General features: G+C 38.5%; 1 protein-coding gene across 4 annotated transcripts; it reads left to right on the forward strand.

Moving 5' to 3' along the window:
* Window positions 1-353: 353 nt before the first annotated feature.
* On the forward strand, window positions 354-24,837 carry atad1a (ATPase family AAA domain containing 1a). Of its 4 annotated transcripts, none has more exons than XM_049763980.2 (11): window positions 11,483-11,603; window positions 12,456-12,678; window positions 12,761-12,859; window positions 13,325-13,445; window positions 16,254-16,454; window positions 16,953-17,059; window positions 17,223-17,312; window positions 17,582-17,632; window positions 17,725-17,897; window positions 19,108-19,249; window positions 23,897-24,837. In XM_049763980.2, the coding sequence occupies exons 2-10, from the start codon at window positions 12,508-12,510 to the stop codon at window positions 19,235-19,237; spliced, it is 1,143 nt and encodes a 380-aa protein (XP_049619937.1). In that variant the 5' UTR covers window positions 11,483-11,603; window positions 12,456-12,507; the 3' UTR covers window positions 19,238-19,249; window positions 23,897-24,837. The 4 variants fall into 4 exon arrangements, with proteins under 4 accessions (XP_068506297.1, XP_049619937.1, XP_049619936.1 ...); XM_049763981.2 differs by lacking the exon at window positions 23,897-24,837 and adding an exon at window positions 12,030-12,082 and having other exon boundaries at window positions 11,543-11,603; window positions 19,108-21,273; XM_068650196.1 differs by lacking the exons at window positions 11,483-11,603; window positions 23,897-24,837 and adding an exon at window positions 354-496 and having other exon boundaries at window positions 19,108-21,273.

Below are 24,837 nucleotides of genomic sequence, written 5' to 3' on the forward strand. Positions count from 1 at the left end.
TGCATAGTAAGCATCTAAAGTGCTTATAGTGTGTCCAAGCCACGAGTTAGCCATCTACAGTATTTCCTGGCTGCGGTTCAACATAAATGAACACAGAATGGGGAAGTCAAGTTGCTCAACCTACATGACACCTGAGGCATTATCAAAGCTTGGAAAGAGCAGGGGAGAGACCCATGCATTTATTTGGCTTTTGTGGGCTAACAGTTGAAGCCTTTGAAACTTTGAAACAAGAACCAGATGATTGTAGGAAACTCAGTGGAATTTTTAATGTGAAAAGAAAAAGAGCTTATGAGTTAAGAATGTTTGATTCATGAAGCCATTTGCCTCCCTCACCTCACTCACCACATTCCGCCTGAGTCACACATTAGGATATGTCAATTTGTTTTCTCCTCCTTGCGTTTTGGGCCTGGGTTAGATGAGATTGAAGACCTCTTTTCCACTTCCTTGCCTGTTGCAGACTTGCCTAATTGACATCCACATCTCTGCTGTCTTCAAGGTTAGTCTCGACTCTACCTCAGCATACGGCAAATATGCTTTGTCTCCAGCTTTTTATTTCTGAGTTATCCCATTCAAGACCCTTTGTCCTCCTCAGCCTTTCTCCATTATCAACTATCTCATTCGTCATCTGCCTTTCTCCTTCACTTGGACAGTTCCGAACAAATATATCAATCTGTCCATGTTGTAGAGTCTGCATCCTAGAATTGTTTTTATTTTATTTTTTATTTAAATTTTTTTTTTGCTAATTTAGTCATATCCAGGTGTTAATTTAATAATAGGTTAGAATTGCTAAGCCAGCTAATAAAGCTTTTATGACGGGGCCTGTTTGAAGATAGGATGAATTAATTCAAACACAATGTCAATGAAAACTTCCAAACTTGTTTTGACATTACAACAAAGTGGAAGTATGCCAGTTTCATGGATGGATTGTGATTGAACTCCACTGTATAAATAGCTTTTAACTATTTAACTCATGTCAGGGTGAATGGTAATGCGTTGCCTTTTAATGAGAGGGTCGTCAGGGACATTTGTGTAATTTTTATGAGAGAACTCTCAAAGCCACAGTTTGCTTTCAAGCCTTCTCTCTACATTTTCAGGTGTATGCTCTTCAAAAAGAAGTCATTCGATATAACGTTCAGATGCAATTCCAATTGTCGGATCATAAAACATGACCTTCATGTTGTTCTATTTTTATTCAGCCTCCTGAAACATAAATACTGCATATTATGATTTGACGTTAAATAGATGACATTTAATGATGAAAAGAAGGTGGAAACATTTCACAATGAGAACTGTTGAGAAGATCACTTGAAGACTTGCACAATGCAAGAGCTAAGACAAGAGCAGGCAAAATTTTTTCCAACCCTCGACATTCTGGTCATAACCACTACTAGCGCCTTCCCTCAGGTAAATGCTATTGAACTATATACACCAAAACCAGCAGACATTCCAATCGTATCTTTCCTCTTTCTCAGAAAATCCAGAAAATTGACAGCCTACAATATTTGCTCACATATTGTTTGCAATATTTAAGAAAAAAACGGGTTTTTTTTGGGTTGGGGAGAGCTAACCCATACCAGAGGTTTATCAGTGTTTTCAGATTTTTTATCAAAAATGCGTTCAATAGGTGTTAATATATGCGATTATATGCAGGTTTTTGCTCAATGCAGGCTGGGCCGGTCCATATCCCACGTCCCACTGGCGTCTCACTGTATTCTATAGTTTTGAGTTGTAATGTCACCAATGGATGGCTTAGATGTGCTAATACTGCCCTGTACTACAACCCCTGACAAAATCACCTGTTTCGGAGGCTGTTCATTCAGATGTTTCATTTTGTAGTTAAAAAAAAAAAAAAGCAGATCACAGACATGACTCAAAACAAAGCCATGTCAAGTGACAACTTTCTGGCTTCAAGAGACATTAAAAGAAAGCAAGGAAAACTAATGTGGTTGTCAGTACTGTTACATTTTTAGACCAAATCTGAAAAGGAGATTCCCACATCTGTGGTGCCTTCTGAAGGCTTCTTATTTTCCCCCAGATGTCTTTTTTTCCTTGCCCTCCTGAGAGTTAATACCAGGGGATGTCATACACATTATAAACTGTGTGAATGTGAAGCCCTTTGAGACTTTTTTGTGATTAAGGGCTTTATAAATAAATTTGATGTGACTTGACTTGGCAGCTAAACAGCATTTTATAGGCAAGAGGGTGGAATGCATTATAGTGGAGGTGTGATGCTGAATGTCATTTATGTAACAATTAAAATTAATCTTAAATTTACTGTTGTTTTGATTGAGGAAGTATGTTGAGAATGAAAGAAAATGTAGGCGAAAAAGCCAATTAAATAACTAATGCCATGAAAAACTGCTACTTTTAATGAGGAATATGGCTACGCCCTTCCCCCCCTCTCTTCATGTTTTGGTGTGTCACAAGCAGGAATCATCACAATTCGTCCGTTCAAAATCATTGTTAAATACAGTGTAAATGATGTCAAAATAATGGGGATCACCAAGCCCCTTATTGTTTGTCGACCTCTCTACTAAAACCACTTCACAACATTCCAAAACAATTAGTCCTTCCATGGCTGACTTAAAATCGCAAGAAAAGAGAAGCATATGTGCAGCTAAGGTGCCATTTCTGTCACATCTATCTCTTCTCTTTCATAAGTCACCAAGATACTCAAACATAACGCGTTTCGAGGGGCTTTTTGTAAGCTAAATTGTTAATAGGTGCTTTATATATTCAATTTAAATCTGTAAGGGTTAATTTGACATACAATTCCCCTGAAGTGATACTTTCTCTATCGCCTATCCATAAAGGAAGCGTTTCAAGCGGCCACACTCTGAGTATTAGTTTGACCTGTATCTACAGTGTCCTCCTCCTCCTCACTGAAAGCTCTTTGATTAAGATTGACCATTTTCAGCAGCATCCACCATGTTAAATCTGCTGTAAAGAAAGATAAGGAGGGGTGAAGGCTGCCTGTCAGAGCGAGAGATGATCCAAAATATCATAAAATGAAATACCCCTTGTGACTTCTCAAAAGTGGGGGGAAAAAAACAAATTGATGCCTCTAAACCTGAGTAAAACGAAAGGTGTTTATAGCCAGAGGAGAGCAATCAATCTGTCATTTGTCACATGATGGAGCATTACAGTCACACATTCACATACCTCATCCTACAGTTCACCTTGGCACTTGATCCGCTAATGCTTCATAGGAGAATAACGCCAAGGACACGAACAAGAACGATAACATGAGAGGGGAACTGTGGCTGCACAAGAGGCCCCTTCGTCTCCCTGCTGAAGTATTTTTTACTTTAAGAAAGCCTGCTGGTTCTTAAAGTTATTCTGGCATTAACCAATTTGTTAGATAGATAAAGGCCAAGAAAGCTTTCTGACCATTGACCTACTACTGTTTATATCAGAACCTTCTTTCCTTCATCACAGTCAGATAACAACTCGGTTGACCCAACCATCAACCATAATAATAATAATAATAATAATAATAATAATAATAATAATGAATGAATGAATGAAATTAAAATAAAATAAAGAATTACAGAGACAAAACTCAAAGCTTCAATGACACATTTTTATGGAATAATGAGAGAACATTAACCATTAAAGATTTACCAAAGTGATGATAAGGCAAAGGTTTGGAGATTAAAAAAAAAACATACCTGCTTATAGTTCCAAACATGGAAGCCATCTGTGAAACTCACTGGAGGTATGTCATGATTTGGCTTACATGGTTTACGTATACGTCTGGCGTACACCCCGAACTGCCAAGTGCAGGGCGTATATAGACAAACACTCATAAATTCAGGATAATTTCTCAAATAAAATTAGGTTAAAGAAGGTCCTTAGTGGTTTTAGTTTGAAGTTGAGCTCCAGACAGTAGTGCTTTGAAATAGCCTTGGGTGTCCTTTAAAGTCTGGTACTGATCCCAAATGCCATCTGTTCAGTGGATTCATTTCTAAATTCTGCTTAGCTTGAAACTCATTAGAAATGTATCTAAAGTTGATGAAACCTCAGGGAATGAGTAGCTTGCGGGTTTGAAAAAGTGAACAAACAATCTTCTCTTTTCTTTGACAACGCTGAAAGTCATCATCATCACTAAAACTGAGGACATTTGAAATAATCTGTCAATTCAAAGGCAAAATGAAAACAACCTAATCCTTAAACCCTCTACTCTCAGCAAATAATTTCCCAAATGCCCTTGATGGGTCAAAAAATATGTTTGAATTTCTGTTTTGACGTGACAGTCTTGGCTTCCATGTGAACTCAATCACTTCAGGAGCTTATGAAAGCGTACTTCCCAAATTAGATGCGTGATTACAGGCAATTGCCACCCCGTTGACCTTTTGAATGTGTAATCACGGTCTGTATGAATGTATTCTCTACAGCTCTGCACACTTGGCCACTGGGAGATGTATCAATGCAAAAGAACAAATGAGCCTGTTATACCCTCAAGAAAGTGCATCTACCAGTCCAGAATCCTTTAAATCTGAGAGGTATGGGGAAATGGTTGTCTGGAAAATCAAAGATTACTGATTCAACACCGGCATCCTTGAGCACCCAAAGGACAAGAGCAAATACTCTTGATGCTCCGTCATCATTGTTTTACAGTGCATGTGTGTGTGTGTGTGTGCGCGTGTATAAGCTCTTTGAGACTTTACTTTGAATGTGGAGAATGGACAAGCTCCTCAGCCGGGCGTGGTGACAGCTCAGGCCGACTTTAAATGTGACTGCATTATGTTGGTACAAATTCCAGCAAAGCCTGTTCTCACAGGAAGAGGGCTGCTCATAGATAATGTATTTTTAAGTTGTTCTTTTATTTTTGAAAATGACATGCCCAAGCAATATTTTTGAGTAACATAAAGGATTTATGTAGCAAAGTACGATATAGTTGAGAATGGACATATTAAATTGGTGCTTGAAGTGAACGCAAAGCCAAATCAGTTAACAAACATGCAGAACAACGAGTTGGACAGGAATACACAGTGGAACTCTAAAGGTCAAACACAATTCTCTCCAGAACACTGGTCTCTGACCTTTTGCAGCAACATTCCCAAAGGAAAAAGTGGAATTAAAAAAGATCCAACTCAATTTGTGGCCAACTCTGTTGTATGAGCTTGACCTTAGACCTGGTTCCTCTCTATATTTATTTATGTATCACACAGTGTATGAGATGGAATAGAAATTCTACTCAAACAACGAGTGTTTTAGTTGTGTGTGTAGTGGTTCTCCTGAGTGTTGCTGTTTCATACTGTATCTAGGCTTGTGTATCATCATAAAAAGCCACGCAGAGAGATGTTGAACGTTAGGGTTTAGAGCAGCACATAATTCTTGAAACTACAGTGACACATCATGAGGAGTAGGAGGTAGAAGAGAGAGCTCATCTAGGCTGCCAGCCAACATCCCCAAGGCAACATTGAACGCTGATGGACTCAATAAGCTGGGACTTGGGGCTCAACACCCCACTGATGGAGTTCCAGTGCTTTGGAGGAAAAATAAACCTGGCTGACACCATCCGAATTCATTCTGCTTCACAAATTTGTGGCGTAAACCAGGTTGTCTTAAAGTGCGGATGACATACCCTAAATGTGTATAACTCACAATGCGTCGTAATCCATCACCAATCTAAAATAGTGCAGTAGAAATATATCATTTTTAAGGTAAATATTGGATTTAAAAAACATTCAGGAAATAGAAAAAAACAATTATATGAAAAACTGTTAGTACAACACAAAGTGACACATAATGTGTTTGGCAATGTACACTTTACACATAGATGAAGTGTTGATGTTAATTAAGTGATATGACGTCCTCCATGAGTAAAAACACAATTCATTACGTCGGTTGCTTTTTTTCTACACAATCTGGAGGACAGCAGGACTTGTCAGGTAATGAAAACTGAACTTGGCATTGGCTCAGCCGTACTGTGGTCAAAGTGAGCCGAGACTCATTTGCATGAGACAAAACAAGCAGTTCAACAAGACATAAAAAGCGGATGTTAAGTGTGCTCTTATTCTTTATTCTTTGTGTGTTTTGACAGAAAAATAGGGATGCTTTGCAAAGCCTTCACTACAGCCACCTACACTTTTTACTGCCTCCAGTTTTGTCATCTGTAAGTGAAAACCACTCGGATTAATTATGATGAGAGGACTAGTTGAGAAAACATGTTCAATCTAAATTAGTGTTTGGGAGTTAATAAAGCATTTAAAAATTATGCCATACTTAAATGTATTCTAATCTAAAAAAATAAATAATGTATAATTATCACATCATCTAATCTTATGCTTGTCTACTAACGGGTCAACAATTTTCCTTTGATATACATGTTAGGTCACATGATTTATCTTGGTCTCATTTTCTTATATCATAGCCACAACTTAAAATTTATTTCCCAGATTTTATTAGGATCCAGGTAAATGATTGTTTGTTTGAAATCTGTTGTGGTGCTGTGCATCGTAGGACAAATACATCTGGTCCCAACTATATATTGGACTTAATCATGAATTTACCCTCTCCACGGAAGGGGGCGACTTTAATCAGCCAAAGAAAATGTCTCTGGATCTCTAGGGGTCCAATGAAAAGGAATGTGTGAAGGCAAGGGTGGATGGGTAGGTCAGGGTCAGGCTTTCAGTCAGTGACAATGGTAGGCCTTTTTCCATTTACTAGGTTGGATTCAATAGAGGTAATTTTGCCTGGAATGTCCTGCCACAGCCTCTAACGCACTGTCACCGAAACTGAGAGGGAATGAAGAAAACCAATAGGTGATGGTGATTGATTCAAAATAAACACAACTGATAATCATTACCAAGCTGTACTGCCTACACCCACCAGCTGCTTACCCCACACTGAAGTGGGTGCACTCACTCTGCCTATGTGTAATTTATGACTAAAGTGTCACTTTAAAAATGATTCGCCATGGATGAGGGAGTCCATTTCACAAGAAAAATAGAAGTATTCATCCCTGTAAAGAAAAACAAAATTCTTCTAGGGTTCTGTGCGCTTTTCTCGACAAGTTGATTGATCTGAGGGATGCCGTAAAAGCTATGAGCAGTGTTGCATTCAAATGGCTGTGAATGACAGATGAAATGAATAGAATATTTTTAGGCCACTATTATTGCACACAATTGGAATGCATTATACAAAGGCATTGTTTGACAGTTGGGACGTTCATGTGCTTGTGTGCACGGCAATATTGCCCCCACAATTGGAGCTAAAACTGTAATACAGCTCTCAGACTAGTTTTGTTCTTTTTCCCCTTATGCAGTTCAAATAAATGTCAGCTACAGTTATCAAGTCAGGGTTCATCTGTTTTTGGTTTTTCTGTTGTCATGTTGTGATAAAACTACGGAATGCCATCCAAACTGTGCTGTAGCTGTTGGCTGTATTGTATTTATATCCTGCAAGGTCACAGGACCCAATTTTTTTCTGGATTTGTTAAAAGTTGACAAATGTTTTATTTGCAAAAGATTATTACATATTAATTCACTGGATTGTTGAGACACTGGCACATGCAAAAAAAAAATTTTTAAAAACAGTAGCATTATGTATTCAAGTAAATACATTTATTTCAACCTCGAACAGTAAAAACTTAGTTATCTAAGTGGTTACCAAGGCAACACAGCAGCAAAGAAATGTAATGATTAATAATGAATATCTGGCAGATCATAGCTCAACAGCAAAGGAGTCATGGTGAAAGATTTCCTTTGCACTTCATGTGCATACAAATATATTTCTTTGCATTGTCAATGTCAGAAAAGAATGCGGATGTATTGTCAATATTTCAAAAACTTTCCAAGATTATTTCTTTTTAATTTATTTTACTGGGAGAGGAGCACATCTCCGCTACACATTCTATATCAGCAAGAGGATTGTAAAAATTGATGGTGATTGAACTTTCCAAAGTCAGAATCAGTTGTATTTGATGCATAGGTAATGCTGAAGACAGCAGTAAATTGATGCATGTCGAGTTCCAATCGAAGGGCACGCCATTTTCACCAACAATGTAAGCAATCCTCTCGAATAGTAAAGCTCCAGCAGGCCCCACTTTATATGTTTACTGAATGTTTACTTTATTTATTCATTCATTTCCAAGTGGCCAAGTGCTGTCACTTTGATGAATGGGAGCTGGAAGTAGCCAATTGTTTCACTCGACAGGACAAGTCTCACATGCTCTGAACTCAAATGTATCCTTGCCAGAGCAGCTCTGTCATTCTTGTGTTTTTTTTAGACATTCATGTCATGGAGCCATTTTTTTTTTCCCACGCACACACATACATACCCACGCGCCCGCGCACACCACACACCACACACACGCTCACACACTCACACACACACGCACACGCACACACACACACACACTGTGTACTATCAACCCCTTGGCCCCCGGGACTGTTAAAATTTAACAGTGGAACTAGGCATGTTCTCCACAGTTTGATGTCCATTTCTCTGACTGCTTTGTGCCAGGTGGTGATTATGGGGTTAGCGCCAGTGTTTCAGGAGAGTGGTCAGGACCTAAGAAGTGGCTGTGACTGGCACTGTTTTTGACACTTGGCTCATAAGGTTGGTCGGCGATATTTGAAAAATAGCATTGATTGTTATTTTTAGAATGTGGCTAGATTAAAGTAACTATGATTGGCTGGCGACCATTTTAGGGTGTACCTCACCTAAGGGGTCAAAGACTGCTGGGATAGCCTCCAGCACGCCCGCAACCCTCGTGAGGATAAGCGGTCTGGAAGATGAAGGAAGTAATAAATAGATTAAAATAACTATTTTAGAATGAGAATTATGATGTACAAGTGAAAACTGTGTCAATCAGCCTTAAAGTAAATGTGCTACTGCTGCCTCACTATGAATAAAAATAACTGTAATATTAAGATACAGTAAACAACCGACCCCCTCCCCCTTCAGAGGCTTCATATTCTCTTTTGCTGATGTTTTTTTTTTTGTTGTTCATTATGAACTCAAAATTTCGCGATTATTTTCATATGTAATTCCACTTTGACCCACTTTGAGGTGGTGGCATGCAATCGTGTTTAACATTAAAATTGAAAGAAGATGACAAAACGGGATTAGACAGAGGCTACTTGAATGCTTCAATCTTCTATGATTCTAATGTCACGCTCAATTTGTTTAGTTAAAGTGCACTGAAGAAATGTACCATTCTCAAGATTTATGTGGCAGGAATTCAATGACGAACTGTTCCATTTGTTTTAATTTAAATAGAATGGTTATGGATTACATTTAACAAAAACGTCTGATGATGTCTTCTTGTTGTTGGTTTGAATAATTTTACGAGTTAATTATATTTATCATCATCCATCGGAATATGTTTTAGTTGTTCTATTTATTCGCATTTGAGTACACATAATGTGTGACAAAATATTACTTGAAATTGGTAATAAACGCATACACAACCTTAAATACAATCAAATTCTGAACCGCATTCTCTCACATTTTTATCCACCTGAATAACAAGTTTTCTCCTCACACTGCCTCTAGAATCAGGCTTATTTGTATGCATGAAATTCATAAAGGCCATTGGGAATGCAAAGCCTTCTTACCTATCTGATGTGACCGAAGAGAAGGAAAGAACACATTCTCAGTCTTTTTCAGTATTTTCCCCCTCATGTTGCCAGTGTCTTGGTTACCATGGTGAGGGGTTAGGGCCCTAGGAGTTAAGGAAACTGCACACGCTGTCAGTCAGGAGAAACAGCTGTAATCATCTTTTATTTTCTTGTGAAGTTACAGAATGAATAAAGAGAACAGAGAGCCTCAGCTCCATTAAAAAAAAAAAAAAAAATCTTTGTTGAGCAGTGGTGCATCACACTCAGACATTGTTCCTGTCAGTTGCTGCTGGTTTTGCCACGCTGAATCAATTTCAACAAACGTCCTAGTTTTAGTATTGTAAGTTTGAAAAGGTATGCTTGGAAAATTTGACAGTTGGCACACCAATATAAAACTAATCACTGTCACAAAGTTATCTGCGTGTGTACCAAAAGCAACTTAACCTACTTACAATGGTCACCTTGCTTCTCTAAAAACATGTGAAATAAGTCTGAGATCCATGATAATGCATTAATTACACTACATAACATTACAATTAGGGTTTAAAATGTTTTCACCAATGCTACAACGAAGCATGTCAGGCAAGCCATCTGATTTTTTTAACCACTCCCTTGAGGATGGATGTTTAGGCATGGTGCAAGGTGTTGTGGGAATGTGGAACCCCAGCTGCACTTTGCAGATACACAAACTAGCACATTGCTTCCCGGAACCGTCAACGTGGTGCTGCCTGTCTACTATCTCCTGGGGCATGCCGCAGTGCCATATGAGGGATTAAGGCTTTTTATGAAGCATTTTGAAAGTGGGAGGTGTGTGTACTAGTTGTGTCATTTTTCTTTAGCAAGTGTGGATTTCTAGTTGCCCGATCCTTGAAGCTCAGTCTGTGCACGATTGATATTTTACATCTTGATTGGGCTGTACAAGACACATTATGATTTCTTACGAAGACTATTATCAACTGCAAATTAATTAAAATATTTTCTTTATTGTTGAAAAGAATAATAATAAGAGTCTTAAAAGTACTGACCACTGCAGGAGCCCTTATAAGACCTAAAAACAAGTATTTTATGAAGCGCTGCTTCATTTTCAATCTGATGTTTTAGGATTTTAATATTGTTTTCTTCTCAGCAGCCTACATCTATTTTCCTAATGAAAATCCAGAACGAAACAGCCATCTGTTAAAGCATTTCCTCAATCATTGCACAATCTGGAACAATTAACAATCACTTTGACCCGTGTGTGATCAATTGAATTTGAGGGAAGCCCATTTGTTAAGACCGTATCTTTAAAGCTGCTCAAAAGACAGGCAGGATTCTCCATCATGCAGCCATGGAAATGAGTAAAATCCAAACAGTGATGAACGTTTAACAACAGTTTGTACCAATTAATTGAAAAGGGAAGACAAAATGAGCTGGTTGTTTGTCTCTCTCTCTCTCTCTCTCTCTCTCTCTCTCTCTCTCTCTCTCTCTCTCTCTCTCTCTCTCTCTCTCTCTCTCTCTCTATCTATCTATCTATCTATCTATCTATCTATCTATCTGTCTGTCTATCTATCTATCTATTTATCTATCTATCTTTCTCTCTCTCTCTCTCTCTCTCTCTCGCTCTTTCTCTCTCTCTCTCTTTCTCTCTCTCTCTCTCTCTCTCTCTCTCTATCTATCTATCTATCTGTCTGTCTATTTATTTATCTATCTATCTTTCTCTCTCTCTCTCTCTCTCTCTCGCTCTTTCTCTCTCTCTCTCTCTCTCTCTCTCTCTCTCTCTCTCTCTCTCTCTCTCTCTCTCTCTCTCTCGCTCTCTCTCTCTCTCTCTCTCTCTCTCTCATTTACGCCGTACTGTATATGGACGCTGTCCTTGGTGCTGACCAGAGGAGCATTAACATCTGTGCTTTTTCTGCCACCCAGTGGCCGCTTTTTGTTCCAATAAAGAGAGAGTCAAGAAAAGGCCCGGAACGAGTTAAAGTTCACGTTTCTGCCCGACTTACATTCGCGATGCACTCTTGGTGCCTGTGTGTTTACATCACCTAATCTTGTTTGGTAAGCTTGATATCGTTTAACTTTTGTGTACCGCGTTGCATGAAAACGATTGAGCCATATTTATGTGCTCTCGCGACGATGACGCATATCACGGACAAGCGTTCTTTGTTAGCTGCGGCTTTTGATGCAAGGTTACGGTGTATCCAGTGGTGCACATGTCTTTAAAATTCCTAAATGTACCTTACACCGTTCTACGATGATCAAATGTAGAACACCGCTTTTATGTATAAATCTGAAATTAACGTGTAAACTTAATTTATAATTTGTTATTAAATTCAATGTACTATAATTATACGGATCCTGTTTATGGATCGTATTGTTTTTTTAGGACTAGATACTAAAGCGCACGATTATGGGATTCGCCAAAGCAATTTGATACATAAATACATGCTACTTTAGACGCAATGTATTCATTATGCTTTTCAGTATGCAAGATGTGTTTCACTGCAGCAGGGGTCACCAACATACAGACTACATAGGTAACCTGCTGCCCTGTTCTAAAAAAATAGCTCACCAGTGATTGGACATTGTGATTTCCTTGGAATTTTTAAGAAGTAATCGTTTGAAAATGTAAAGCAGCTATGGAACAAAAATGTTGCATTCTGATCTTAATTGTTTCTCCCTTGATAAATCATTGTTGTGATAAATCATTAGAACGATCAGTGTCTTCACATGTATGAACAATATTTATTTATTTATTATTTAATTCAAGGTAAGTTGACCAGCTGTTATTTAAGCAGTGTGCCTGGTAGCCCATTGCATTGATCAGCACTCAAAAATGGGCACTGACTTTAAAAAAAAAAAAGATGAGTGACCCCTGCATGACGAAACTTTACATATCTGTTTCTGTAGTTATACTTCTATTTACGTCACCAAGTCAATGGACTGACATTGGCCAGCCAAGATGCTGAAAGATCTTCCTCGAGAGGCTTTGTTCCGGCCGTTGACCAGGAATGAGGTGGTGGGCATGCTGTTGAGGCTGACGATCTTTGGAGCAGCCACCTACTATAGCATCAAATGGGTTGTGGACGCAATGGACCCAACTGCTAAACAGAAAAGCCAAGCCAAGAAAAGGGTAGTTGTCTTTTATCTCATTGTTAAAACTAAACCAAAGTGTGCAGCATCTGGGCCAATATTGATTAGATTTGTGTTCCCAGGCCGAACAGCTTATGAAGACAATTGGTGTTGAAGGGGTCAAACTGACTGAGTATGAGATGAACATCGCATCACAACTAGTGGATCCACAAACTATGAAGGTAATGGTTATAATTCATATATGTCCTTCTCATCAAGAACAATGACTCTTGAGACCTCAATGAAAACATAACCTCTCTGGAAGAAGTAGCAAAAAGACACATTAAAAGAAATTGCAATGGCAGTTGCAATACTGAGGAAAACAACTGCAATTTGATTGTCTTCGCAAATCGCTCAGCCCTCGTTTTGAGCAAACGCAATTAAATGGCCGGACAGTTTTACTGTATATCCTAATAGCCCATGCATAGACAAATGCTCAACTTTTATATAGGGTAGTTCTTTTGTTCAGACGAAAAAAAAAAAAATCTGCATCTGAAGAAGACTGGAGACACAGTCGAAACTGTCACCAGGTAACATCTAATAATTATTTATTTGTCTGAACATAAGAACTACCCTATATAGTAGACGGAGACATTTTGAGTCTTATCCAAATGCCCCGTTTTTAACTGTACTTTGTCTTTCTGCAGGTGTCCTGGAGAGATATAGCAGGTCTAGATGAGATCATCAATGAGCTACAAGACACAGTCATTCTGCCCTTTCAGAAAAGACACCTTTTGGCAGGATCCAGACTGTTTCAGCCACCAAAAGGTGAATCTTTCAGGTTGTAAACAGATCGACAATGGGCAATCTCTTATAACACAAGATTACATTTCTGTTAATTGAATTCAACACACTTATTTCCCCATTGATTGAAATGAAGGGATCCCACTTGCTGTTGTCAGCAGTTATGTCGATTGTTAAATTGTGGACTGTATTTGGACCATATTTAATTGGCCACAGTTTTACCGTTTTATAGATTTATAGCAGATGTTTTATAATATGTTTATGAGCTATAGTAGCTATAGCTCTTCAGTACATTTATGCTGCACTTATAATGGCAGTTACTATATCCGACACACATCATATACATACAATTGAAAGATGTCAAATTTCATTGAAATGTTTTCTGATTTTATGCAGTTTTGTTTCTTTTTACGCTGAATGTATTATGCCAAGTCATCTGAATTATACTATCACTCAAAATATACATCTTAAATCCAGCCCAAATAGCATCAACTGCAAATGTTCGATCTGCTCATTTGAATGTCAAGTAAAAACAAAGAACTGTGATACTGTGGTTGTATAAGTGTACACGCCCCATTATAATTGAGGATGTGGTTAGTGTTAGAATTAACCAATCAGATTGAAGATCATGTTAAATGGGAGTCATCACGCAACTACCACGATTTAAACACTTCTTTGACGAGCAGTGTTGTGTTTGTGCCAAGCATACCTTTTTCCAACTGTGTTTTCATTGGTCCATACATTTTATTTTTTTATGAGATAAGGCTTCTGTCTTGCCGCCCTCAATCTAAAGCCCAGACATATGAAGAAGACAAGAGATGATCGGCAAATGTACTAAAGAGCCAGTATTTGCCAGATATTCCTGCAGCTTCTTTTGCCTGGCTGTTGGCCTCGTGGCTGTTTTTGGTAATGTTTTGCCAACCTCAGCGGATGTAGTGCAAACCCCATTACACTGATATGCCATTAATGCCTTGGAAGTTCTTTTGTACCCTTCTCAGAGCTGAATCCTTTGAACAATGAGATCTTTCTGATGCTCCCTGCAGAACATGGCTTGTGCTGTGACCACAAAATGTAATCAAAGGCATACAACAACAACTGAACTTTATTTTGAGTTAATCAGAGGTACTTTATTGGTGGTCTGCTGACTTTCATGAATATGGGTTTGTATATGATTGGTTAACAGTACCACTTGTGCAACCACATTATTACAGCTTTTGCAAAAGTTATAGGTTATTGGTGGAAAAAGTCACCCAAAAATCTTTCCTCATTTCATTTTTTTTTTTTTTTTCTTTTTTTTTTTTTTGGGTACCACAAAAGCCTGGCATTTGCACAAGGGTATGTCGGCTTTTTATATCCACTCGTATCACTGCATATGAATGGTTGACATTTACTTAACGTACCTATGGCACCTTTACAATGTTACCAAAGCCATTCATTCATACAGTGATAATGGCCTGGGTTGCAATAGTAAAGGGGCTTATCTCATTCACAACAGCATTATGTGAGGGAACCTGGGCCCAAAAGCTATTTAAAAAAAACACATTTTGGAATCTGATTAAAGTAAAACTTGACCGATTAAACGGACGTCAAATAAAATCAGGCGATAGTAGCATTTTTAAAATAATTATAATTGGCCAGAGATTAAACGGTGATAGTATATGATTATGAAAGAGAAAATGCTCTTCACTGATGGAGTCAATCAGAATAATGCCCTTACGCAATTTGTCCAATCGATGAAGCTCTGACTCCATCAATGAGCATATTTCCTGAGACATTAACATCTGTGCCAGCTTGAACACGGCCAACACAGACTGTAGACATGTCTGTCTCTCTCGCTAATCAAATATTCTGCCTACAATTCTAATTCTTGTAAGACTTAAGTGACACAACGAATAAAATTAATAAAAATTAATATGATTTTTACATTAATTGGCTGATTAATCGGGTATCGTAATTGTTTACTGCCAATTCAGAAACGGTATCGGCCTCAAAAATTCACATCAGTCGCGCCATGTAGTCAAGAAATACATTTCTTTCGTGGAGTTTTTTTTGTTGTTGTTTGTGCCTGTGTGCCTCAAAGTTTTGTGTAGGAAATAGACAACCTCTGAAATTAGCGCTCTGGGAGACTTGTTCCCTTTTCAGCCTCCAAGCTTTGTTTATCTATTCGGTGAAAGTATGCTCATGGGAGCCAAGCTACATCTAATGGGTGTACGATCAATTCGGGAAAGAATATTCCCAGTGCTGCAAGTTGCTGGAAATAATGTTGCTTTCTTGAAAATCCCAGAAAGCTGTAATGTTTTGTTTTCTTTCTTTCTTGCAACAGTGCTGTGGCTTTTCTTAGTTGTATAGTATTTATTTATTCATTGATTCTTTCATTCATCCATCCATCCATTATCTGTACCGCTTGTTCCCACGGGGGTCACGAGCGTGCTGGAGCCTATCCCAGCAGTCATCGAGCACTAGGCAGGGGACACCCTGAACCGGTTGGCAGCCAACCGCAGGGCACACAGAGACAAATAACCAGTCGCACTTACACTCGCACCTACGACCGATTTGGAATGCCCAATCGGCCTACCATGCATGCCTGGGGGATATGGGAGGAAACCGAAGTACCGGGAGAAAACTCACTCAGGCGCGGGGAGAACATGCAAACTCCACACAGGGATGTGGAATCGAACCTGCAACCTCCGAACTGTGAGACAGACGTGCTAACCAGTGCGCCCCTCTTTCATTCATCTTCAGAATGTTTTTTTAAAGAGCGACATAATAGCCCAACAAAATAATAGTCTCTATTTGAATTGACTCAGACTTTTTACAATTTTGCCTTTGCAGGTGTTTTATTGTTTGGTCCTCCAGGCTGTGGGAAAACCATGATTGCTAAGGCAACAGCCAAAGCGTCTGGCTGCAAATTCATCAACCTGCAGGCGTCGACACTGACCGATATGTGGTATGGCGAATCACAAAAGCTGACAGCTGCTGTCTTTTCATTGGCGGTCAAACTACAACCATGTATCATTTTTATTGATGAAATTGGTGAGTGGATCAAACAGGACGGCTTGCAGCACATATTCATTTGAGAAATGTTTCCCTTTTTTATAAATACTGTACATATAGTGAAAGACGTTGTCACTCGTCGTGTGCCGGATCTGATGAGGCCCCTAATATCGACTTTGGTCATTCTTACTATGAACTTGAACACATGGGAATAGATAGCAAGATGTTGCATTTCTAGTCACCCTTCTTTCCCCAAGGACCTCATTACAGTCCCTAAACAAGAAAGAAAGAAAGAAAGAAAGAAAGAAAGAAAGAAAGAAAGAAAGAAAGAAAGAAAGAAAGAAAGAAAGAAAGAAAGAAAGAAAGAAAGAAAGAAAGAAAGAAAGAAAGGTTTAATCTTCTAAACTGCTGTTTTGAGTCACCACCCACACAAAGCATACTCCAGAATCCAAAAATAGGTCTGTCTGATGCTACCATTATTTTATTAAACCCAGTTTCATCTTCAGGTGAATGAGTGCTCGATTTTATGTTTGCCAGACTCATTTCTCAGGAACCGCTCCAGCCTTGATCACGAGGCCACTGCCATGATGAAGGCCCAGTTCATGAGTCTGTGGGATGGCCTGGAGACTTCCTCAGCCACTCAAGTAAAGTCACCAGCACTTACTCGCACTGTAATGTGGATGAAGCTGCTTGGGTCTGTTTGGAGTTGCAATAGCATCAGATCTTTGTTGTTGTCAATCAACTATGTAGCTGTTATCTTGCATGCTATATTAGCATGGGCTCACACTATCATTGTTTCAATTACAGGTGATGGTCATGGGGGCGACAAACCGACCACAAGATGTAGATCCTGCTATCCTACGCAGAATGCCCACCACATTTCATGTTGGCTTTCCTGTATGAACTTCCTTGCAAAAGCATGTTCAATATGAGCAATATTGTATATTCTGAGGAATGTTGTACTGCATAGTTGATGTAAAATATATTTTTAAAACACCAGTCATTATTTAATGATGAAATGGTGTCTACAGAAATAACTGTTATCAGTTGCTGCCCTGCTTGAAAAAGCTAATCACATAATCATCCCCCCCACCCCCTACACACACACACACACAAACCTTGTGCTTCATTTTAATTTTAACAAAATTGTCTCTTTATTTGTGCAGGACACAAGACAGAGACATGACATCCTGCGGTTGATATTAGCAGAAGAAAATGTAAGATGATCCGTGCATGCAAAAATCATAGTGGACCTCGAAAGACTGCCTTACGATTCTGTCATGTTACCATTTTGCTTTCTGTTGGGCAGCTGAGCAACACTATTAATCTGAAGGAGATAGCCGAGAAGACAGAAGGCTACTCGGGCAGCGATCTGAGGGAACTGTGCCGCGATGCCGCCATGTACAGAGTTCGAGACTACGTACGCAAGGAACAGATGAGGCAGATCGCTCAGCAGTTAGGAGAGATCGAGGAAGAGGAAATGTATGAGCCACACCATCATTTCAGCTGAGGAAAATTTGCCATAACAGTCGCAGTCCCAAATTCAAGCTTGACTTTAAATGAAATCATGAATCGAGAATTATTACGTAATAAGGTTTATTATTGTAATTCAATGCTCACACCTTGAAAAGAAAGTCAACTCTTCGCAGCAGGGAGACGTACAAATCAGGAAACAGGCCCCGTGATTGAAGACCCCTGGCTTATGCATGGTGATGTCGTTTTCAGTCGACGGCAAGTGGCAAATTGGCAACGACCTGAGGTGGATTATGCTGCTTAATTCATATAACAGGAATGTAATATTAATCAGAATACTATGTTTGGACTAGTGGAGGCGCATAGAACAAACTATCCTAAGGACATTTTTTTACTTACGTTTTTATTTCAGCAGTGGATATTTTTGCACACAAATACACATTTTTTTATCCTCTGTGTAAGATTATTGCCATATTTTTCAACCCTTAATTCACCTAAAATCCTTTAATTTCCTCAAAAAAAATCCACAGTTCGCCTTGTAATCCGTCGCATGTTAAGTGTGGATGGATGTTGGCGTTTCAGTTTGTTCGTTTACATTCCTTCCCATTCAATCTCATTCGTTCTCATTCTCATCCAGATCAATTGCGAACAGGCGTGCAATTTTTTTGTCAAGGTAACGCCGCTCAAAGCAACCCCCATGTAGTTGCACGGTGAACAAAAGCAAGAGAGAAATGTGGCGCTACCTGATATTTCATGTCCTGTCTGAACCTTGAATTTACTTAATCTATTTAAGTATGTTATTACAGTATAATTTTATAAAGTACAACACTGTAGGGTGTTATTTTTCTGTTTTAAAAAAATAATAATTATTGGTGTTTCCATGCATTTCAATGGGCAAAGAAGATTTGAGTATTTTGAGTGCCTCTTTGAGTTGAACTACGGAAATTATTAAATTAATTAAATACATCTTTCTACACCATGTAAAAATAAATAAAATTCTAAAAATCAATACAATTCTACAAGCACAAATACATTTTAATGCCTTTCTGTCTTTCTTAATGCCTTATTTTCTTTGTAAAGGCAAAATACAGTATTTATTATTAGTCTTGTTTTGAGCAATGTTAGATTGTACATGGTGTAATCTTAAGACTGTGAGAAAGTGTATTGTTCATATCTCTGACTGCGTGTTGTTAGTAACACTTCATGTTGTGTGCTGCAGACCCATGAATGAGGATAAATTGCGTCCAATCACCCAGCTCGACCTACTATTTGGATTGGACAAGATGAGGGAGTCCAAACGGGGCACGGCGACCATGTTACCTACTGTTCCCGAGGTTCCACTGGACTAAACATCTTTCAAGGTTTTCTTTTATTGTTCTCGGTGATGTCCATCAGGTACACACTGCTTTTCGTCTTTACCTGTCTCTTCTGTGCATTGAACCGGAGGCAGCACTGAGTTTGTGGCACTTCCCTATTAAGTTTTGAGTTATGTACAAAACTTAACAGTTGTACCTGCTGTTGCTATTTGAAATACGGCATGTTTTCTCAAACCTAAGACACACAAGCAGTAAATGAAATTATGTATAACAATAATAGCAGAAACAGATATTGGGTTTTAGTTATATGTACTTGCTACGTCATGCATGTTTTTCAAGAAAGAAAAGCCTAAGTAGGCTGTTAGCACACCAAAATAAATTCTTCACACCCACATTCAGTCCTAAAAGCTCAATGCAGAGAACTTGATGAACATTGATGCATATGAATGAGCCTGCTGGTTTCTAAATTGTGAGTCATGGCAACAACTAATGCGCCGTCTTGCATTATCGCCGATCTGCCAGCGCAGTGATTTTATGTAAATGATCTCCGGGTGAAACACATTGGGAACATATCCTTGGTGATAGAAGCACGATATTGAACAACATACTTCCTGCTGCTCTATACCAGCTGCTGCTCTATACCAGCAATACAAAGATAATAAATAATCAAGTTATAAAAGCCGGATTGTGTATGCTGGGGCAGGCGTGTTTTAATGGCACTTCTCGGTCTGAAAGTATTTTGAAATTGCACCCTTCTTTTGAATGTAGCAATGTCTTTCCTAGTGGTCCAAAAATCCCATTATACTTATAACGAAGACATCTAACATTGATCATCGCTTACTGTCCCATACATCTTTATTTGTTTGTTTTTTAAAAAAAAAATGTATTTCTTTTATTGTTTTTTATTATCTTTTATTATATTATATTTTATATATATTATGTGTGTCATATACATTATATATATATATACATTATATACATATACACACCTATACATATACATAGTCAATGACAAGTTTTTACACCATGCAATTGATCAATATTGATACCGATAATATTGGGTGGCCGCTCACCACTCTGCTGCGTCTTTGGATTTGGAAGGGAAATGCTTGGAATTTAAATGCAGGGTTGAAGGGGTTGACAATTCACGTTTGATGTATCATTTCATGTTTGCATGCATTTACAGTCTCGTATTTGGTCTAAAGCAGTGGTTCTTAACCTTGTTGGAGGTACCGAACCCCACCAGTTTCATAGGCGCATTCACCGCCGAACCCCTCTTTAGTGAAAAATAAAATATTTTTTTTCAAACTCAAGACAAAGATGTTTTTTACTAGTGCACAAAATGAGCCGTACATGATTATTACCTTGTTCAAAGAACAAAACCCACACAATAAAGGAACTTACAACAAATTACATACCTGCAAATCAGTGTGACTTCTGCTGTTGCCTTTGCGAGACCAGTTCAGATATGCGTTATCACAAATTTATAAATCAGGTGTGTTCGGATCTCTGCAGTGGAGGCTCTGCCGAACCCCAGAGACCGACTCACCAAACCTCTTGGGTTCGAACGAACCCAGGTTAAGAACCACTGGTCTAAAGATTTATGAACGTGGCTCCATTAGTGTGTGTGTGCGTGTGTGTCTCAAAGTAAACACCCGGGGGCGCTGTAGTCGCACTGATTTTCACCAAAGCAGGTTGACATTGAAAGGCTGTTTGTTTTTTGTTTTTTTTTATCTTTCTTGTAGCATTAAGGTTTTAATGTGCCCAGAATGTACCTCAAATTTTTGTTTTGGGACTTATTTATTGATGATGAGGTATTTCTGTGGTTAGAATACAATAAATGACAGTTAATATGTCAACCATTTCCATGAAAACTTGTAATTGTGTCTCACCACATCATGTTTTTATGTTGATCACAAGCTGTTTAATTACAATATTTCCCCTGTTTAGATGTTACCTCGGTCAGGCTTTATGAATGTCAAAGCTGCATTCTTATTGAGTACACAAAGTGTAAAAAATACAAGGTTTCATTGTTGTTATTCGTCAAATAAACATCCTAATAATAATGATTTTGCTTGACTATAGCACAGTACTATATCTGCTTTAGTATGTTTTCGCTGTTTTTTCAGAATTAGGTAAACAAGTTGTTGAAGTCTGAATCACTGTATTGTTCCTTCAGTACTGTTTAACAAAAAACACTCACGCTTTCTCAGACTGTTTGACGGAATAAATACCTCAAAATTACAGTCTGAGGTACTAATAGCTGTCTGGCTAAATGGTCAGAGGTCGGGAATTACTAATTACCTGCAAATTAAAAAAAATCCCTTCCAGGAAGCGAAATCTTTTCACGTCAGAAGCAATTTGCGGTGGCTGATAATGGCTCCTCATCTGCTTGCCCGATCTCTTTTGAGTGTCATGAGCATAAACAGTATTTGTTTGATCAAAATCAATTTTGGTACGAACAACGAGCAATGCGCTTGATTGCCCTTAAACCTCTTTCAAATAATCACCCTCTTGCTAAAATGAATTCACACGGCTATTACTTTGTTTGGTGAATGAAATCAAATTTGCAATGATTTAATTTAATATTGATTTAATTTTAATTCACACTATCCCTAGTGTGGGAGATGACGAAGTTATTGCAAAAGTGCCATGTTGTAGATACGCCGTAGCCCTTTGGCCAAAGTCCTTTAAAAAGACGACAGTTACATTTTTGTTGACACTGTCGGACAATTATTCGCTGGCCTTTTCATATGGAAGAAATGATGGGGCGTGATTAAATATATAAGCAACAAGTGATTTGCATCATCAACCAGCTCTATTCTCTCATCCATATGCAAAGGAATGTTTAATAGGAACCAAGTTTATACGGTCGATTACTTCTCTAATGGAGCATGCTAATACCTATTGGTCATAGCGTATCAACATCATGATAATCACAAATAACCAAGGCTCCATTAGGTCTCTGAATGTGTTTCAATGATGAACATTTCTTCCGTCTGTCTATGTAAGAACCTTGGGCTAATTCACCATCCGTAATGACCTATTAATGCAGTTAATCATTTTGACAGACCAAGTGCATTCACATCCTCCCCCCCCCAGGCGTAATGCGTAAGCCTGTTGCATGAACAGATGGTAAGGTGTTATTTACCCTTCTGTCTTTAATGAGGCAAAGTGCAATGGTTTTTTCCACGTACCTTCTGCAACGTTGTGTTTCTGATCTTAAATACTCAACTACTCTTACGTATACATTAAGTATCATGGACCTATTTATATACAGAGAGTGACACTTGCCATCCATACACTTTTCCCTGAGAGGATGGCATCCAGTCACTGATGAAAGAATCTTTTATCTGTCACCGCTGGCTTGATATCTCATGATTTCTCTGGAGTGGAAAGCTTAGATTCTGATTGATCCACTTTTGTCTGACCATAGCGGGCTTGACAGCAGCACTCAGCCCTTGTCTTCCAATCTCAACTTTTTCTTCCTATCAGATCGTCTTCTTGATCACGGTGCTCTAAAAGCTCCAGTGGTTTTAAATGTGTTTGAGCAATTCCGAAGAAATCGGCAAGTGGCTGTTCCCTTAGCCACACTCTCAGCATGATATCCTGCTGCCGTCTAATAATAGAGGAGATCCTTTGCAAAGAAATATCAAATAAGTAAGCAATGGGAAGCTTCACACTGGCAAATAAAATCCAAAGTTGAAAGGTGTTGGGTTTGAGGACAGTGGGTGATTTGTCCAATTTTCTTCAAAGCTATATTTTTTTATCACAGTGATTTAAAATTTTTGTAAAAAAGCAACAACTAATGTGCAACAACGTATCTGTCTCTGTACGAAGAAAACTAGGACACTTAATGCTGACATTTACAAATAAAGCCAACTCATTTGAATTTATGAAATGTTTGAAGTCAATCCGCATGATATGCTCAACACACCCTGTGGGTACTAAAGTGTCAAAACAAAACTGCATTATTGGGCACAGTGATTTGTCAGTGAATCCTGAAAAATTGCCATTTTGGACTTCGGACACCTGCAGTACCTCTCGGCTGTGTCAATTAAAACTGAGTCAAGTCTTTCATTGCACCCTTGCATAGGACTGCTCTCATTATTAATAGAGAAACTTGTGACTCACGGGATGAATTCATATTAACGTGAATACATCCTGGTTCATCCCGATAACTCCTTGCGCGTGGGTGCTGTATGCCACCCCCATTTAGAAATCCTGCATCCCGAGGGCACTTGCAGCAGCAGCCTGTGCGGGTCAGAGATTTTTCAGCTGTAATGTACATTTCTTTGCACGGCAGTGAGGCTTTGCCCTACATTATCCTTCCTCAGTAATCTGTGTGGAATCTTGAAGCTAGATTTTCTTCATGTATATATATATATATATATATATATATATATATATATATATATATATATATATATATACACACACACACACACACACACACACACACACACACACACACACACACACACACACACACAGTTCACAGAGATCAACAACATCCCCTGGTAAAAACTCCCAAGGCTAGGGAAGAATAATTTTGGGGGGAAAAAAGGAAAAACCCTTGAGAAAGGATGACTGATTCAGGAGGAGATAGCTGTCTTGCTGCTGGGTGGTTGCCTTCTTTGACTCCCTCTCCTTGCCTAACGCACAACCCTGTCTCTTTGTTTCTTTGTGCAGTGCTGGTAGGCTCAGGAGCTGCATGATCCAAGAAAAATATTTGGGAGAAGAATGAGGGGAGAAATGGTCAGAAGAGAAGAATTGCGTCCATGCCCATATGGACCGTTTTAGATATAATCAAGATAAGTTCAAACACAACATTGTACTTGGAACTGCCCTGAGAATGAAAAATCTATATACGCTTTAAAAACAATAAGACACCAAAATAATTATTGTACATATTTTTTCATAAGTAGCATTTTAAAAAAAAAAAATGACCTCATTTGACTCATATTAAGGTCCTCCATGGCAGTTTGCATCCGAGCTTCAATGAGACTCATGAACTGATACACGCCTGTGCCACAGATAACACTTTATTGCTGGGTTTATGGAATGACAGAAAATATTTACTGTTTTGAAAATAAATTACAGTTAATACGATTATTCCACAACTAATTGATTATTGAATGAGTCAAAAAACATTTTTGAGAATTATTGAACGATGAGACCTTGAGTAATTTAAAATTGTCCAAATCAGTCTCTCACGAGTAAATATTCTCTGATTTATTCAGTCCCCGATGAGGACTAATTATCTTTGAGTTCAATCAAAATAAGACATTTGTAAGCATTTACTTTTTGTTTGGAAAACAATCAACACGTTTGTCCTTTTTCTTACGGACAACTGAATCTTAATTTCTTTGTGCACTGTCAATTTGGGCTAATGTTTTTGAATGAAGGGATGGAAATTAAAAGTTGCTAAGTTTCATTTGAGCTTGAAACAAAACAACAGCTTAACGAATTATTAAACTATAAGTTAGTTGCAGCCCAAAAATAAACGATTTAATGTCTCCACCGAGACCCTGCAATGAGCTCACGATCCCTGTTTGGGAAACACTATTGACTTTGCACATCATCTGCTTTAGTCCAAATAAAAAAAACGCTGCATTAGCTGAATATGGTAA

Source organism: Syngnathus scovelli, chromosome 3 (genome assembly GCF_024217435.2).
Source record: "Syngnathus scovelli strain Florida chromosome 3, RoL_Ssco_1.2, whole genome shotgun sequence".
NCBI classification, from domain to species: domain Eukaryota; kingdom Metazoa; phylum Chordata; class Actinopteri; order Syngnathiformes; family Syngnathidae; genus Syngnathus; species Syngnathus scovelli.

What these genes read in the sequence shown, in the direction of transcription:
- atad1a (XM_068650196.1), top strand. Translation starts at nt 12,508, where the DNA reads ATGCTGAAAGATCTTCCTCGAGAGGCTTTGTTCCGGCCGTTGACCAGG. An exon ending in CATTTCATGTTGGCTTTCCT is followed by an intron (nt 17,313 to 17,581) that starts GTATGAACTTCC and finishes TTATTTGTGCAG; the next exon opens with GACACAAGACAGAGACATGA. An exon ending in TGATATTAGCAGAAGAAAAT is followed by an intron (nt 17,633 to 17,724) that starts GTAAGATGATCC and finishes TCTGTTGGGCAG; the next exon opens with CTGAGCAACACTATTAATCT.